At 47.5% G+C, this 17,968-nt stretch overlaps 2 protein-coding genes across 3 annotated transcripts in view; one reads left to right on the forward strand and one right to left on the reverse strand.

Annotated features, from left to right (window-relative positions):
- slc8b1 (solute carrier family 8 member B1) overlaps positions 1-3,668 on the reverse strand; it is a 30,382-nt gene extending 26,714 nt beyond the window's left edge. Inside the window, exons 1-3 of one of the 2 annotated variants that reach the window (XM_080208390.1) lie at positions 3,530-3,668; positions 3,086-3,296; positions 203-355 (exon numbers count right to left, since the gene is read on the reverse strand). In XM_080208390.1, coding sequence (XP_080064516.1) covers positions 203-355; positions 3,086-3,280 — 348 coding nt within the window. In that variant the 5' untranslated portion in view covers positions 3,281-3,296; positions 3,530-3,668. Of the gene's footprint in view, positions 1-202; positions 356-3,085; positions 3,297-3,373; positions 3,396-3,529 lie in introns of those variants that run through there. The other variant, XM_080208391.1, reaches the window with a different exon arrangement.
- Positions 3,669-6,944: 3,276 nt separating this feature from the next.
- The window catches only part of plbd2 (phospholipase B domain containing 2), a 44,095-nt gene continuing 33,071 nt past the window's right edge, over positions 6,945-17,968 (forward strand). Inside the window, exon 1 of the mRNA XM_080208392.1 lies at positions 6,945-7,196. Coding sequence (XP_080064518.1) covers positions 6,961-7,196 — 236 coding nt within the window. The 5' untranslated portion in view covers positions 6,945-6,960. The remainder of the gene's footprint in view (positions 7,197-17,968) is intronic.

Genomic DNA, 17,968 nt, shown 5'->3' on the forward strand with positions numbered 1-17,968 from the left:
AAATCTGACATTGGTGAACTCAAAGTACCAACTTAAATTTGATAGTTAGGAATATATCAAACTATTTCAGCAATATTTTCACTTGCATATTTGGTTTGATGTGTATGGCTCGATACAACAAGGAGCAACAACTAGCATCATCTTCCTAGTCTAGAACTTGACATGATAGATGCCACATCTCAAAAAAATGGTTACAACTTACATACAATACAATGGCCAATGGCAGCAAATGGTGGGGAAATCCACAGGCAGCCCCCCAGAGGTAGTCAATGAATCCATCATCAAGTTTGCAGTCTTCAGTAGTTTTTACAAATGAACACCACTGTGACCCATTGAGCTGTACAACATTGCGACACTAGGAAAGAAAGAAAATAGTCAGTGGTATCCAAGTTACCATGTAAACAATACATATTCCAGCCATTTACTTCACCACAGCAATTGACTTACAATTACCTGGCAGAGGCGAAAGCATGATTAGGCAGGGGATGAGGCTAGCCCACTGTACTTGAGGTGCCTGCAATCATGGTTTGCCCCAGCTAGGATTGAGTAAAGGATCAGGGTAGCAAATGAGGTCAAACTGAGGCTTTATGGGATACAATTTTTCAAAGCCATCTTGGCCTTTTGGTTAAGCTGAAGCAGTTAGATCAAGCCTGAGAGGGGAAGCAATGCTACACCCTGTCAACTTGCATCATCTTTGATTGAGCCCAAGGTAGGACTGTAATTAGAAATAATCTCTTATTTTTCTGGTACTTTAAAGGTCAATAAAATTATAGATTAGCCACAAGGTGAGCCAGCTGGTCAGGGTCAGCAGCTATGAGTAGCAACTTGACCTAGCCAGGGCAGGCTAGGCAAGGCCAACAGTGAGGTACCCTGAAACAAGTCGTGTACGTGTATGGCACAATTGTCATCAGCCACTGTCCCACAAAGCAGGTGCATTACATACAATTCCACTCACTTCCTCCAAATAAAAAGTCATTATGAATACTGTAACCCATCTGCTGTGGGATATCTGGAACAAATCTTCCAGCCCTATACAGGCTTCCCTCTTCCCCAACACATTTGGTATGTTAGCAAATAATTTTGCTTCTATTTCCTCATGGTCCCTCAATCTTACCTACCTCCCCTCCTAGATCAGTCACTAGGAAACCACCCAACCCCCATAGCTTCCTCATACCCTGCTTCAACAACTTTACTCCACTTTCACTACCTCCTCTGTACAATGCATACCATGGTGCTACTGATAGGTCTGCCTGCAAGGTAAATTTCCCCCAACTGGCCTTCCATCTGCAATTAAATCTTTGTCCCTTTTCAGCATTCCAGGAGAATTCTTCTGGGACATCCTGATCCACTCAACAATCCCTCCTATTCCCATAGGAAATTCTCTTAGAAGTACAAGGATAGCACACCCTTCTCACCATCACAAACACTCCTGGAAGAGGAACTGCAGTTATGTACACTTCAATTTAACATCATATTTATTCTGAGCTGCAAAGGCTTCTTACTACCATTCCCTTGTCATTTAATCTTTCAACTACCCTGCACCCCCACCCCTTCTCGGGATTAAAACCCACTACATTTCCTCCCACTAGAAGTTTTTTTTATATCAAAGGCATTTCATTTAATTAATGTGAAAGTTTAAAAATAATGACCCAGTTGGGCAGAGATGTTGCCCATCTCAGCTCAGATTTCAAGCAGGTAATCCAAGCCACAGTGCCATATTGAAGTGGTAATACACCATTGGAAGTGCCAACTTTCAAAGATTAAAATTTAGCTCATCTTCCCTCTTGGATAGTTGCAAAAAGATCCCAACACTAGACAATATCATAAACTGTTTATGTTTCTTTCTACACATGCTGCCAGGCCTGCTGCATTTATTCAGTTTCCAAAGTATTTTACTTTTCTTATTGGAGTGGGATGGGTGCCCACACCAATAATTCTCAGCCAGCAGAAAACTAGCCATTTGACTCACCACTATTTGTAGAAGCAATCTGCTATACTTCCAATGTTACAACATTGTGACCACACAAATACCTGGGACTAGTAATCCAGACTAGGTCAAAACTCTAGAGACAAACTCAACCATGGCAGTAGACAGTAATTTAAATTCTACAGAACATAAAGCTGGCCTCACTAAAATGGTAACCATGAAACTATTGATTGCCATTAAAATCTCATTTTGTTCACAAATGCATTTTTACAGAAAAATGCTGCTGTTTTCAACAGGACTGGCTTACATACATATTCAGATATCATTGACTCACTACCACACCCACCCCCCACTCCAGTTTAGCAAGCTTCCAAATCAAGGGCAAGAAATGCCACACTTAACATCATCCATATCTCAGTATTTATTGTTTTTAAAAATCAGCTTGTGTAGTCTCGAGAACATTCCACAAGTGTGCAGGTTGGGTAGATTGGCCATGTTAAATTGCTCTTTAGTGTCCCACGATGTGTAGGTTAAGGGTAAATATTTGGGGTTAAGGGGAACAGGTCTGGATGGGATTGCCCCTTTAGTTTCAGGGGGAATTATAAGGATAGCGCCTGGTGTGGGATTGTTGTCGGTGCAGATTCAATGGGCCGAATGGCCTCCTTCGCTCCCCAAGGATTCTTCGCATTTACAGACAGTTCAAGTAAATCAAATGCCTTTACAAGCAAGTCCCCAAACAGTTTGGCAACGCAAAGGCAGCGCGGGGGTGGGGGCGGTTAGTATTCGACAGGCAGTGTGCGAAGAGAAGCCTCCTTCGCCCCCCCCGCCCCCCGAATAAATTGGAGATACTTTGATTAAGATTGGAATTGAATTTCCCCGGATTTGGTAGCGGGCGAGGGGATAGCTTTGTTTCAAAAACTGCCCGGGGAAGACAGGGAAATTGCACTAGTCATAAAAGGAAGTGGTTTACAATTATGATTATTGAGACATCTAAAAAAAACACTCCGGGTTGGAGATGTTCTTACAACTCGTGATAACAGCCCCCTTCAAAAAAACACTAGCCATAAAAAAAATATGAAACTAACTTTCTCCAGAATACTCGAATTAAAATATTTTTTTAAATGGGGTCGAGGTTTCACACAGTACGGGTCAAAGTACCTCCACAGCACTCCCTCCAAACAGATTAAGTGAGCTTCCATTGCGAATGCCGGTTAGAGAAGAGCAAGGTTCACTTTTTCCTACAACAGTTCCAAAATGATATGATTCAGCTGTTGTCTGAGCCTCAGTTACACTACATGCAATAGTCCAGATCAAGAAGGAGCAACAGCCCCCGGCCGCGTTTCCAACCCTCATTACTGGAACTCGGTATCTGAAAAAGAAGATGAGAAGCTTAGAACCATTTGTTTAAAACGGGGGAAATAAAGAGAAAATACATGTGATTCCCACATTTGCTGTGCCTCGCAGTCTCAGGTGTGCACCAGGAAGTATACGCTACTCAAGTATGTCCAGGGCAAACCCAATTGCTAGAATTACGCCCATGAATTAGCTTCTAAAACATCGAACTAAATCGAATAATGTGCTGTGTTCTGAAAAAACACTTACGTGAACTGACAATAGACTTCTTTATCGCATCTGATACAAACCCGACTACCTAACCACCACTAATTCAGCTCTAGACCCCACATCGTTGTTGGACCTTGCTGCCTCCCCTATTTAAATAGGCTCTGCACCAATTAACTCACACACACCCGGAGTACGGGAGAATTGGTTCAACCTCCCTTCTTCACGTATGTTCACATTAAACACGAACATCCCGGACACAAGCTGGAGCGTCACTTCACTAACTTTCAGTCAATGACATTTGGCAGACCCGCATTCAAAGGCATCGTGCGTCTTAATAACCGATTTAGGGTTTCCTTCCTACGTCTAACGCTACAAAAACATGCAATTTAAATATCATAAGCATAATACAATATCAAATGCTACAAACCATCAAAGTGGATGCATAAAAAAAGCAGAAAACGCTTTATAAACTCCGTGGGTCTGGCAGAATCTGTGGAGAGAAATAGAGTTGACGTTTCGGCCTATATGTCCCTCCCACAGAAGTGAAAGTGATTGCATTCTGGCTTAATGCAGACCAAGAGAGACTGGGCAATGCTGGGTTATAAGAGGAGTTTGATGGTCATTGTCCTGGGGTCTGATGGTCAGTGATAGTGGGTCTGATGGTCAGTATTCTGGGTGACAGGGGGTCTGATGGTCAGTATTCTGGGTGATAGGGGGTCTGATGGTCAGTGTCCTGGGTGACAGGGGGGTCTGATTGGTCAGTGTCCTGGGTGACAGGGGATCCTGATGGTCAGTGTCTTGGTTGACATGGTGTCTGATAGTCATTGTCCTGGGTGACAGAGGGGGTCCGATGGTCAGTATCCTAGGGTCTGTTGGCCAGTGTCCTGGGTGATGGGGGATCTGATGGGCAGTGTCCTGGTGACAGGGGGGGTTTGTGTTATGGATCGTCTGGAGGGATGTCAGAAGTTGCAGCGTAACATAGACAGGATGCAAGACTGGGCGGAGAAGTGGCAGATGGACTTCAACGCGGATAAATGTGTAGTGGTCCATTTTGGCAGGACCAATGGGATGCAGGACTACAATATCAAGGGTAAGAGTCTTAGCTGTGTTGAAAAGCAGAAGGATCTTGGGGTCCGGGTCCATAAGACTCTTAAATTGGCCTCGCAGATGGAGGAGGTGGTCAAGAAGGCGTATAGTGTACTGGCCTTCATTAATCGAGGGATTGAGTTTAGGAGTCGGGAGGTAATGCTGCAACTTTATAACACCCCACTTGGAGTACTGTGCGCAGTTCTGGTCGCCTCACTACAGGAAGGATGTGGAAGCTATTGAGAGGGTGCAGAGGAGATTTATAAGGATGTTGCCTGGATTGGGAGGCATGTGTTATGAAGATAGGTTGAGGGAGCTAGGTCTCTTCCTGGAGAGACAAAGGTTGAGAGGTGACCTGATAGAGGTTTATAAAATGTTGAGAGGAATAGATAGGGTGGATTCTCGGAGGCTCTTTCCCAGGGCTGAAATGGTCGCTACGAGAGGACACAGGTTTAAGGTGCTGGGAAGCAAGTACAGAGGAGATGTTAGGGGTAAGTTTTTCACTCAGAGGGTGGTAAGTGAGTGCAATCGGATGCCGCTTTTAAAAGACTTCTGGATGAGTATATGGGATCTAATGGGATTGGGAGTTACAGATAGTTCTATGGCTTGGTAGGTATAGATGTGATCGGCGCAACCTGTGGGCCGAAGGGCCTGTTTGTGCTGTAGTGTTCTATGTTCTATGATGGCCAGTGATGGAGAGTCTGATGGTCAGTGCCCTGGGTGACAGGGGGTCTGATGTCAGTGACAGGGGAGTCTGACTAACAGAATCCCCTGTTACTGATCATCAGGCCACCACCCCCCATCACCCAGGACACTGACCATCAGAGCCCAGGACACTCTGACCCTCAGTGTCCTGGGCTCTGATGGTCAGTGCCCGGGTGACAGGTGGTCTGATGGTCAGTGTCCTGGGTGACAGGGGAGTCTGATGGTCAGTGTCCTGGGCTCTGATGGTCAGTGGCCTGGTGACAAGGGGTCTGATGGTCAGTGTCCTGGTGATGGGGGGTCTGATGGCCAGTTTCCTGGTGACAGGGGATCTGTTGGTCAGTGTCCTGGTGACAGGGGGTCTGATGGTCAGTCCTGGTGACAGGGGGCTTTGATGGTCAGTGTCCTGGGCTCTGATGGTCAGTGTCCTAGGTGACAGGGGGGTCTGATGGTCAGTAACAGGGGATTCTGATAGTCAGTGTCCTGGGCTTTGATGGTCAATGTCCTGGTGACAGGGGGGTCGGATGGTCAGTGTCCTGGTGACAGGGGGGGTCTGATGGTCAGTGGCCTGGGCTCCGATGGTCAGTCCTGGTGACAGGAGGGGTCTGAGTGTCCTGGGCTCTGATGGTCAGTGGCCTGGTGACAGAGGGTTCTGATGGTCAGTGTCCTGGTGACAGGGGGTCTGATTGTCAGTGTCCTGGTGATGGGGGTCTGATGGTCAGTGACCATCAAAGCCCCCTGTCACCAGGACACTGACCATCAGACCATCAGGGGGCTTTGATGGTCAGTGTCCTGGTGACAGGAGGGGTCGGATGGTCAGTGTCCTGGGTTCTGATGGTCAGTGGCCTGGTGACAGGGGGGTCTGATGGTCAGTTCCGGTGATGGGGGGGTCTGTTGGTCAGTGTCCTGGTGACAGGAGAGTCTGATGTCAGTGTCCTGGGTGATAGGAGGGTCTGATGGTCAGTGTCCTGGTGACAGGAGAGTCTGACGTCAGTGTCCTGGGTGATAGGAGGGTCTGATGGTCAGTGTCCTGGTGACAGGAGAGTCTGATGTCAGTGTCCTGGGTGATAGGAGGGTCTGATGGTCAGTGTCCTGGGTGATAGGAGGGTCTGATGGTCAGTGTCCTGGTGACGAGAGTCTGATGGTCAGCGTCCTGGGTGATAGGAGAGTCTGATGGTCAGTGTCCTGGGCTCTGATGGTCAGTGTCCTGGTGACAGGGGGGGTCTAATGGTCAGTGTCCTGGTGACAGGGGGGTCTGATGGTCAGTGTTCTGATGACGGGGTGTCTGATGGTCAGTGACCTGGGCTCTGATGGTCAGTGTCCCGGTGACAGGGGGGGTCTGATGGTCAGTGTCCTGATGACGGGGTGTCTGATGGTCAGTGTCCTGATGACGGGGTGTCTGATGGTCAGTGTCCTGGGCTCTGATGGTCAGTGTCCTGATGATGGGGTGTCTGATGGTCAGTGTCCTGGGCTCTGATGGTCAGTGTCCTGATGATGGGGTGTCTGATGGTCAGTGTCCTGGGCTCTGATGGTCAGTGTCCTGATGACGGGGTGTCTGATGGTCAGTGTCCAGGGCTCCGACGGTCAGTGTCCAGGGCTCCGATGGTCAGTGTCTGGGTACCCTGGGGCCAGGGGAACCTGGGGCCTGGTTGGAGCTCGGGTCATGTGATCGAGCCGGGGTGATGGCGGCGGCGAAGGCTCGGAGCGGTAGCGATGGGGAGCCCGGGAGCCGGAGCCTGTCATCGGGCCCCAGCCTCCTCCTCCTCCTCCTGCTGCTGCTGGCTGCGGGCAGCGCGGCCTCGCAGGAGCTGCACCGCTCGGTGGTGCTGGGGAAGAACGGGCGGCTCCAGCTGGTTCCCGGGCTGAGGCCGGATGGCATCGCCTGGGCAAACTTCACCGACAGGATCCGCGGCAGCGGGTGGGTAACCGGGGGGGGGGGATGGGATAATCCAGAGATTGGGGATAGGGACTGGTAATCCAGAGGGGGGGAGGGGAGAGGGGGGGAGGGGGGGAGAGGGGGGGAGAGGGGGAGGGGGGAGGTGGGGGAATGGGGTCCCGGTGGGGGGGGAGGGTGGGAGGGTGGGGTCCCGGTGGGAATGGGGTCCTGGGGGGGGATGGGGATGGGGATGGGGGGGGTAATCCAGAGTGAGGTGGGAGCTGGGGAGGGGGGGTAATCCAGAGGTGGGGGGTGGTAATCCAGAGGGAGGTGGGGGTGGGAAGGTGGGGGGTGGGGAGGGGGGGTTAATTCCGAGGGAGGTGGGGGGTGGGGAGGGGGGGTTAATTCCGAGGGAGGTGGGGGGTGGGGAGGGGGGGTTAATTCCGTGGGGGGTGGGGAGGGGGGGTTAATTCCGAGGGAGGTGGGGGGTGGGGAGGGGGGGTTAATTCCGAGGGAGGTGGGGGGTGGGGAGGGGGGGTTAATTCCGTGGGGGGTGGGGAGGGGGGGTTAATTCCGAGGGAGGTGGGGGGTGGGGAGGGGGGGTTAATTCCGAGGGAGGTGGGGGGTGGGGAGGGGGGGTTAATTCCGAGGGAGGTGGGGGGGTAATCCAGAGTGAGTTGGGGGATGGGGAGGGTGGGTAATCCATTGTGGGGAGAGGGAGGGGGGGTAATCCATTGTGGGGAGAGGGAGGGGGGGTAATCCATTGTGGGAGGGGAGGGGGGTAATCCATTGTGGGGAGGGGGGTAATCCATTGTGGGGAGGGGGAGGGGGGTAATCCATTGTGGGGAGGGGGAGGGGGGTAATCCATTGTGGGGAGGGGGAGGGGGTAATCCATTGTGGGGAGGGGGAGGGGGGTAATCCAGTGTGGGGATGGGGTAATCCAGTGAGGAGGGGTGGTAATCCAGTGGGGGTGGGGGATGGGGAGGGGGGTAGTCCAGTAGGGGTGAGGGGGGTAATCCAGAGTGGGGAGATGGGGGGTAATCCAGAGTACGGGAGGGGGAGGGGTGGTAATCCAGTGGGAGTGGGGGATGGGGAGGGGGTAATCCAGTGGGGGAGGGGAGGGGAGGGGGTAATCCAGAGTGGGGGTGGGGGATGGGGAGGGGGGGTAATCCAGTGGGGGTGGGGAGGGGGTAATCCAGAGTGGGGAGATGGGGGGTAATCCAGAGTACGGGAGGGGGAGGGGTGGTAATCCAGTGGTGGTAGGGGAGGGGGTAATCCAGAGTGGGGTGGGGGTGGGGAGGGAGTGGGTAATCCAGAGTGGGGGCGGGGAGGGAGTAATCCAGAGTGGGGGTGGGGAGGGGGGTGGGTAATCCAGAGTGGGGGTGGGGAGGGGGCAATCCAGAGTGGGGGTGGGGGATGGGGAGGGGGTGGGTAATCCAGAGTGGGGGTGGGGAGGGGGCAATCCAGAGTGGGGGTGGGGGATGGAGGGTAATCCAGAGTGGGGAGGGGGAGGGGTGGTAATCCAGAGTGAGGGGATGGGGAGGGGGGTAATCCAGTGGGGTGGGGTTAATCCAGAGTGGGGGGATGTGGGGTAATCCAGAGTATGGGATGGGGAGGGGTGGTAATCCAGAGTGGGGGTGGGGGATGGGGAGGGTGTAATCCAAAGTGGGATGGGGAGGGGGGAGAGGGAGGGGGGGTAATCCAGAGTGGGGGTGGGAGATGGGGATGGGAGTAATCCAGAGTGGGGGTGGGGGATGGGGATGGGAGTAATCCAGAGTGGGGGTGGGGGATGGGGAGGGGGGGGTAATCCAGGGTGGGGGTGGGGGATGGGGAGGGGGGTAATCCAGAGTGGGGGTGGGGTATGGGGAGAGGGGGTAATCCAGAGTGGTGGTGGGGGAAGAGGAGGGGGTATGGGGGTAATTGAGAGTGTTTTCCTTAGAGAAAGTATGAAAATAGAGAAGAGATGATATTTGATGAGATATTCCAAAATCATGAATGAGGGAACTGGACAGAGTAGACAGGAAGAATCTGTTCTCATTTGTGAAAGTATAAGCAAACACTGATTTAAAGTAATTTGCAAAAGAAGCAGAAAGATTATGTGAAAAAACGTATTCATACAGCGAGAGGTTTAGGCACGTTCAATTGAGGCATTCAAAAGGAAATTAGACTGTTGGTTGAAAAGGCACAATGTGTAGATTTAGCGCCATTCTCCCACCTTCTCCCCAAATCTACATCAGCTCTCCAGATGAGCAGTTCACTTAGCGCCATTCTCCCACCTTCTCCCCAAGTGAACTGCGCATCTGGAGAGTTGATGTAGACATGATGGACTGAATGGTTTCGTTCTGCACAGTAATAATTAAGTGATTATCTGTGCTCTTGTGATAGTGTTACGTTTTCAGTTATGGTTGTTTAGATTAATGTTAAAAATTTCCACAGCATGATTTTAGGGTAATTCTCCAAGCAAACTATCCTCTCTTAACCAATTGTGGGAAATTTACCACTTCGGAGTCAGACTTGGAGGTTTCAACAATATGGTTTTATTTCAGACACGAAGCTTCGGGAGAAAGCACCAGTACTCCGCAGTACTTGGCAGCTACCTTCTCAACTACACAATGGTAGTTGATCATTTTTATACCTTTTAGACAATAGGCAGTACAGACATTATCAGTTAACACATCGTTACAAGTTGAGTAGGCAGATACGGACATCGATATTTAACACATCGTTACAAGCAGACAGGTACGGACACGGACAGTTAACATATCATTGTTCATAGAATGGATACATTTAAGCAGTTATGTCCTCTATCAATGACTGGTTTCGATCTATTCAGTGGCTGATCTTGTTACATTTATGTATTTACGTCCCCATCTGTGGCTGACCTCAGACTCATTGTCCTGGGTCTGCCCTTTCTAAAGTGCCTCAAGCTCTGACCAGCTTCCTACAGCATTTTGGATCCTGCATGTTTTAACTTCTAAATAACTGTGCTAAAAGCCAGTGCCTGTTAATGTCCCTGCCCAGGTAACCATTTTGTGTGCCAGGCAACCATTTTGTGTCCAACACTTTAATTCCCCCACAACATTCCCCCTTTTTGGTCAAGATTATGATTTAATAATCCCCAGACCAATAGGTGTATCTTCACATGTAGAGGTCTATCTTCTTTCCTTCTTCATTGTCTTCAGGGGTTCCCATCATGTATTCTTCCTTAATGGTTACACTGGCTCTTGGCACAATTCGTGTCACCATTGCTTTACAACAGACATTAAGGCATCCAACAATTAGGCAACAGACAATTACAATTGAAATGAGTATGACCAGTCCGTGCAATAAATAGGATCCCCAGGATCCCCCCCACTAGCCATTCCAGCCAGCTACTTCTTTTCTTGGGTCCCTGTCTGAAGTTACCAAGTTGTTCCCTGATGTTATTAATGACTTGGGTAATATTATAGGATTTGTCTGTGACATGGTTTGTGCATTTGTTTCCTGTGATTGTACACACTCCCCCTTGTGCTAACTGGTTGTCCACTGCATATTGTGTCTGCTGTGCATATTAATCTCAATTCAGCCATTTCTTGGTTGACAGCCTCCAGTGCTTTTGAAGTGCTGTTTCCCAGGACTGGTAGTCCACAAACAATATGATTCCTGTTTTTTGCACTAATTACTCCTGCTGCTGCCCACCCTCTGGCAGCCCCCAAACGCCGCCCCCGAGATAGAGATAGGGGTCCAAGGAACCTGTATGCCAGTGATGATCCCATTGTGCCCGGAGTTTCCCAATCAGCACAGAATTCTTTGCTGATAATGCAGTTTACTGTCTTTCTCCGGATATGCCCCTTCTGAGGGCATGGAACAGTGAGTGGTCATATTGTTCCTACTGCAAAAAGGATCAGGAGGCTTGGTGTTTCTGTCGTGTAAGTACTGTTGAAGAGGAATACAAATTCCTTCTTAGCCTGGTAGCATTTAGTGTCCTGATTATTCGTTTGTTTATACTGCCAATTGCTCAGTTTACTTGACCTCCTGTTTGATCCCACCATCTGGGAAGTATCAAATGGGTATGTCCATTCAGCTGAGCTAACATGAATCCCATTACACTGTCCACAAATGAGCTGCTTCCCCGCGGCTACATTCAGGCATTTCTTGTGCTTCACAATCCTAAGTGCCACTATGCCCACTTTGGGGTCCTGACCTTCGCGTGGGGGATTTCCCCTCTCAACAACTGGTCTAATGCTGCGCGTTTGAGACCGACACTTCCTTGTCCTCTAGTCGGTCAGCACAAGTAACAGTTACTTGTCACTATCAGCAGTTAGTACTTATCACTATACCGTACACAATCAATACTTATCATTTTAAATACCCCTTAATTTTAACCCCTTTTAAACTGTATTATTGACCTCGTCTGACTCCCACAGATTCAGTGATCTCTACCCCGGCTTTCTGATCGTGGCCAATTGATCAAAACTTACCAGCAATGAGATCCTTGCCGACTACGCCAATTGTTGTGGGAAATTTACCACTTCGGGGTCAGATTTGGAGGTTTCAGCTATTCAGTTTTATTTCGGATACGAAACTTCAGGAGAAAGCACTGGTACTCTGCAGTACTTGGCATCTACCTTCTCAACTACACAATGGTAGTTGATCATTTTATACCTTTTAGATAATAGGCAGTACAGACATTAGCAGTTGAGTAGGCGGAAACGGACATCGATAGTTAACACATTGTTACAAGCAGACAGGTACGGACATGAACAATTAACATATCATTGTTCATAGAATGGATACACTTATGCAGTTATGTCCTCTATCAGTGACTTTTTCTGATCTATTCAGTGGCTGATCTTGTTACATTTATGTATGTATGTCCCCAAATGTGGCTGACCTCAGACTCATTGTTCTGGGCCTGCCCTTTCTGAAGTGCCTCAAGCTCTGACCAGTTTCCTGCAGCATTTCGGTTGCTGCATGTTTTAACTTCTATGTAACTGTCTGTGCTAAAAGCCAGTGCCTGTTAATGGTTGCCTTCCGGGCAACCGTTTTGTGTCCATCACTTTAATTCCCCCACAGCACAATGAATTAAAAACCTGGATTGTATATTTTTTATTCTGAATGCTGCTTGTTAGAAGTTGCTGATGGAGAATGACTGGTTACTCCAAAAGTAATTTACTATGAAGTATTTTGACATATTTTAGGATAATGAAAACATTCTTCTTAAAAATAGACACTGCAGGAATTTACAGGTAGATTAAAATTTACCAGAGAGAAAGTTGAGAGAAATGTGTTACAGGCAATTCTTGGCTTTATGACATTCAAATTGCAATGAATGGCATGTACAGTGTTTAAAAATTGATGCCCCTTTTTGACTTTATAATGTTAGTTTCAACCTTACGACACCAGATTAAAGCCCAACAGGTTTATATGGTATTAGGAGCTTTCGGAGCACTGCTCCTTCCATCAAGTGAGTGGGTCCACCCGATTCACCTAATGAAGGAGCAGTGCTCCGAAAACTCATGATACCAAATAAACCTATTGGACTCTTACCTGGTGTTGTGAGACTTTGAACTATGCCCACCCCAGTCCAACACTGGCATCTCCACATCACAACTTTATGACATCATACTAGGATGTTCACATGTGCGCCACCACTGGACAGATTGAACCATCTTTCTTAGGTTGGAAACAAGTATTTTATTCTGTTTTCTTTGGTGTAAGTGCCACAATTTTAATGCATTTATACATTTACATTATATTTAATATGCGCTCAGATGACAAGAAGGCTATGGCAGGTGAAGACCTAAAAACTATCATTATCACGAAAGAAGTAGTGTCGGGCAAGCTAATGGGGTGAAAGGTAGATAAGTCTCCTGGCCCTGATGGAATGCATCCCAGAGATGGCAGGGGAAATAGCAAATGCGCTAGTGATAATTTACCAAAATTCACTGGACTCTGGGGTAGTTCCCGCAGATTGGAAAACAGCAAATGTGACACCACTGTTTAGAAAAGGAGGTGGACAAAAGGTGGGTAACTATCGGCTGGTTAGCTTAATTTCTCCAGTTGGGAAATGCTTGAATCTATCGTCAAGGAAGTAATGACAAGACATCTGGATATAAATTGTCCCATTGGGAAGATGCAGCATGGGTTCACGAAGGGCAGGTCACATTTGACTCATTTGGTGGAATTTGAGAACATTACGTGTGCAGTGGACAGTGGGAACCTTTGGATGTGGTGTATTTGGATTTCCAGAAGGCATTTGTCAAGGTGCCGCACTAAAGGCTGTTGCATAAGATAAAGGTGCACAGTGTTATGGGTAATGTATTAGCATGGATAGGGGATTGGTTAACTAACAGAAAGCAAAGAGTGGGGTAAATGAGTGTTTTTCTGGTTCGCAATCAGTGACTAGTGGTGTGTCTCATGGATCAGTGTTGGGACTGCAATTGTTTATGATTTACATAAATGATTTGGAGTTGGGGATCAAATGTAGTGACACTAAGATCAGTGGCAGAGCAAAATGTGAAGACTTTCAGCTGAAAGTCTGCAAAGGAATATAGATAGTCTAAGTGAGTGTGCAAGGGTCTGGTGATTGGAGTACAATGTTTGTAAATGTGAAGTCATCCATTTTGGTAGGAATAACAGCAAAATAGACTATTATTTAAATGTTAAAAAAGTGCAGCACACCGCTGTGCAGAAGGACCTAGGTGTCCTTGTGCATTAATCACAAAAAGTTGGTTTGCAGGTGCAGCAGATAATTAAAAAAGGCAAATGGAATTTTGTCCTTCATTGCTAGAGGGATGGAGTTTAAAAACACCGAGGTTATGTTGCAGCTATATAAGATGTTGGTGAGGCCACACCTGAAGTACTGTGTACAATTTTGGGCTCCTTACTTGAGAAAGGATGGAGGGGATGCAGAGGACATTCACTAGGTTGATTCTGGAGTTGAGAGGATTGGCTTATGAGGAGAGACAGAGTAGACAGGGGCTATTCTCATTGGAATTCAGAATGAGGGGAGATCTTATAGAAACATATAAGATTATGAAGGGAGTAGATAAAATAGAAGCAGGAAAGTTTTCCACTGGCAGGTGAAACTAGAACTAGGGGACATAGGCTCAAAATAAGGGGGAGCAGGTTTAGGACTAAGTTGAGGAGGAACTTTTCACCCAAAGGGTTGTGAATCTGTGGAATTCCCTGCCCAGTGAAGCAGTTGAGGCAACCTCATTGAATGTTTTTAAGGCAAGGATAGATAATTTCTTTACTGTTCAAAAATGTAAGGCTTATGATGAGCAGGTGGATCAGTGCAGCTGAGTCCAAGAGAAGATCAACCATGATCTTATTGAATGGTGGAGCAGGCTCAAAGGGCCAAAACAAAGAATTAAAATTCCACAATATTTAATAAAATTGAAAGCAGTTGAAATTTTTTTTAAACGGAGAATCTACAACATTATAAAGACCAAAATTCTTTGGTCCTACTCCCGCTCCTAATTTTTATGTTCAGATTCGCAGAAGTTCAAAGTTAAACAAGGAACTGACAGTGATTGGTTTCATTATATCGATGATGTGGAGATGCCGGCATTGGACCAGGTTTATTTGGTAGCTCAAGCTTTCAGAGCGCCACTCCTTTTTCAGGTGAATGAAGAGTTCTCAAATAATGTGTTACCAGTTTGCCACTGATCTGCATAAGATCCTCAACTCCAAATAAACCTGTTGGACTTTAACCTGGTGTTGTGAGACTTCTGACTGTTCATTATATCACCTACACCAACTGAGGAACTTGTGCTAAGCACGCAGGTATCAACAATTGCCTGGCAGGGCAAGAGTTGAGAGCATTTTACACTGCTAGGTGCCCTATGAGTGACCGCCAGCTTTGGTTTGGGAACCAATCCCTCATTAATACCATTATCCCTATGGGAAAACTAGTGCTGATCTATGATATTCTGACTTACAACACGATTTTCAGGAATTGTGACGCAAGTCCAAGAAGTGTCCATAGTTGTAATTGACTTTCCAATCAGGGAATAAATAAAAACAATAAAGCATTTTTTTATGACTTTAACTTAATAAACTGTTTGGTGTATATGCTTGGCTGAGGAGCCAATGGTGCAAAGCTACCATCTGTGGGTTTATGACTGAATGCCTCTAAGTCAGAATCCCACCTAAATGTAGTGATATCCTAGCACTGCGGATCACTGGTTGGCCTGGAATAGCTGACTCCGATCAGTGCGGAGTGCTGCTCGATTCAGGGCTGGAGCGTGGCCAGAAGGGCGCCACTTCTCTCCTGTTAATACACAGCATGTTTGTTGGGAATGTGGTGCTAAAATATTCGTAGGCGACCTGACTCTGGCTCAGGGTTTCGTACATAGCAGAGCAGCTATCTCATTGCGATCTATTGAAAGTCGTCCCAAGGCAATAATCAAACAAAGTTTGCCACTGATCTGCATAAGATTTGGTTAAACAGGTTATAAAGAGGAGAGAGAAAGGGAGAGAGTTAGGGAGGTTTAGGAAGGGAATTTCCAAGAATAACGCCTAGACAGCTGAAGGCATGGTCACCAATAATGAAATGATTAAAATCAGGAATGTGCAAGATGCTAGTATTACAGTGCAGGGTTGTTGGATGATTCTAGGGCTTGTGATGATAGTAGTACAATTGATGTGGATATATGTATATATTTTGTATTTAAGGTTTAAAAATTCCACTATGTGCTACTGGCAGTCAGTACGTCTGGTGGGAGTGCAACTCAGATGCTGAGAGAGCTGGATAATTACTCATTTTCGCCTTGTAAGTGGTTGTTAAGTAGAATTAATGGACTTCTGTTTATTTTATGTTCCCCTGGGATTTCTGATTAGTGATTGACAGAGTCATATAATGTTGTGGTTTGTATGCAGTCCTGGGCTGTAGCAGAGACAAAAATGCTTTTGCAGAAGGCAGTTAGTTTGCAGCTGAAGCATAGTTGAAGTTAGAAGTATTCTGCAGGCTTCTGGAACTCTCATTCTCTCTCTGACAGCTTCAAGACTGTTTGCAGTCATTAAGGGGAATATGTATGGTTGCTAACTATATTCAAAGTGGCATTTAAGTCTGTAAGAGGAATGTTGCTTATTTGGAACTGAAACAATGATAAGTTTAGAAATTAAAGTTCTTTCCTTTTCATGTTAGAGTTATATTTAAAGTGTGTTATTAAATAAAGTTTGTGTCGCTATTAAAAAATCCCTACTTTGTCAGTAGAATCATTCCTGAAAGGAAGTATCCTTTCGTCACATTCATGCCAAAATAGAACAATTATTAGGGTCCAGTCTGGCTTCATAATATACCTTGGGGTTCTCACCCAGGATCCTAACAGGTTGAAGGAAGCCACAGAGACAGGAAGGGGTGAGATTGTGATTTTGAGCATTGCTGGACCAGGAGCCACTGTTGATCAGCAGACTCAGGTGTGATGGGTGAATGAGACCCAGGCCAGGATTCTCCCAAAACAAAACTAAGTGCCCAGCAGGCGGGAAAATGGGAGAATTTCTAGCCCGTATTTGGGCATGCTTACCTGAATGAATCTCCGATATTGTGAAATGCAGAGTGCCATGAAGAGATTCATGCTAGTAAATGAGGGGGTGGGGCCTCACCCCACCCAAGAGACTGGCAGCATAGTGCTGAGCGGGCCACTGCGCATGCACTGATCTGTAAGTGGGATAGCGGCACATGCACACTGTCCCCCCCACCCCCCTCTGATCACTGGCCTTCTGACATCTCCCACCCCTCCCCAGTCGCTGGGCCTCTGACACACCCCAACCTCCCAATTGCTACTGGACCACTGCCTCCCCGATCAGCCCCCAATAAGCACTGCCCCCTCAGCAGTACCCGGTGGGCAATGCCAGTCTGTCTCTTGGGTAGTGCCAGGGTGCCAGGAAGGTATTGCTAGGCTGGTATGGCCAAGGGGCACCCTCTTTGCCCCTGATCCCTGGGGAGGGCGTCAATGACCTCCATCTCCACCAGCAGGGTAAGATGCCTGTTCCCCGTTAGTGTGAAGCAGTTGTTACCCCTGCAGGTGGGAACCACTTCCAATGGGGTTGTGGGGGGGTGGGGGAGGGGGGGATGCAGACACTAGCGGCCCAGAGAGGATCTTGGTAAAGTTTAGAACATCAACTGCTAAGTCCGTCATATGAATGCCAGCTGGCTCTGAAGGATTTCAGAAACAAAACTTCCACCTGCCTCAGACAAAGGCAAAATACTGTGGATGCTGGAATCTGAAACAAGAACAGAAAATACTGGAGAAACTCAGCAGGTCTGACAGCATCTGTGGAAAGAATTTCCAGCCCATTTTTGGGCATACTCACCTTAATGAATCTCCGATACTGTGAAATACAGAGTGCCATGGAGAGGTTCATGCTAGTAAATGAGGGGGTGGGGCCTCACCCCACCCAAGAGACCGGCAGCATAGTGCTGAGTGAGCCACTGCGCATGCACTGATCTGTAAGTGGGATAGCAGCACATGCTATCCCACAATTGATAGGAGATAGTCAGCATGGTTTTGTAGCGGGTAGGTCGTGCCTTACTAACCTTATTGAGTTTTTTGAAAAAGTGACCAAAGAGGTGGATGGGGGTAAGGCAGTTGACGTGGTATATATGGATTTTAGTAAGGCGTTTGATAAGGTTCACCATGGTAGGCTTCTGCAGAAAATGCAGATGTATGGGATTGAGGGTAATCTCGGAAATTGGATCAGGAATTGGCTAGCAGATAGGAGACAGAGGGTGGTGGTTGATGGTAAATATTCGTCATGGAGTTCGGTTACGAGTGGTGTGCCTCAGGGATCTGTTTTGGGGCCACTGCTGTTTGTAATTTTTATTA

This window comes from Carcharhinus amblyrhynchos, chromosome 20 (genome assembly GCF_965287045.1).
Source record: "Carcharhinus amblyrhynchos chromosome 20, sCarAmb.v2.hapA, whole genome shotgun sequence".
In the NCBI taxonomy this organism is placed as follows: domain Eukaryota; kingdom Metazoa; phylum Chordata; class Chondrichthyes; order Carcharhiniformes; family Carcharhinidae; genus Carcharhinus; species Carcharhinus amblyrhynchos.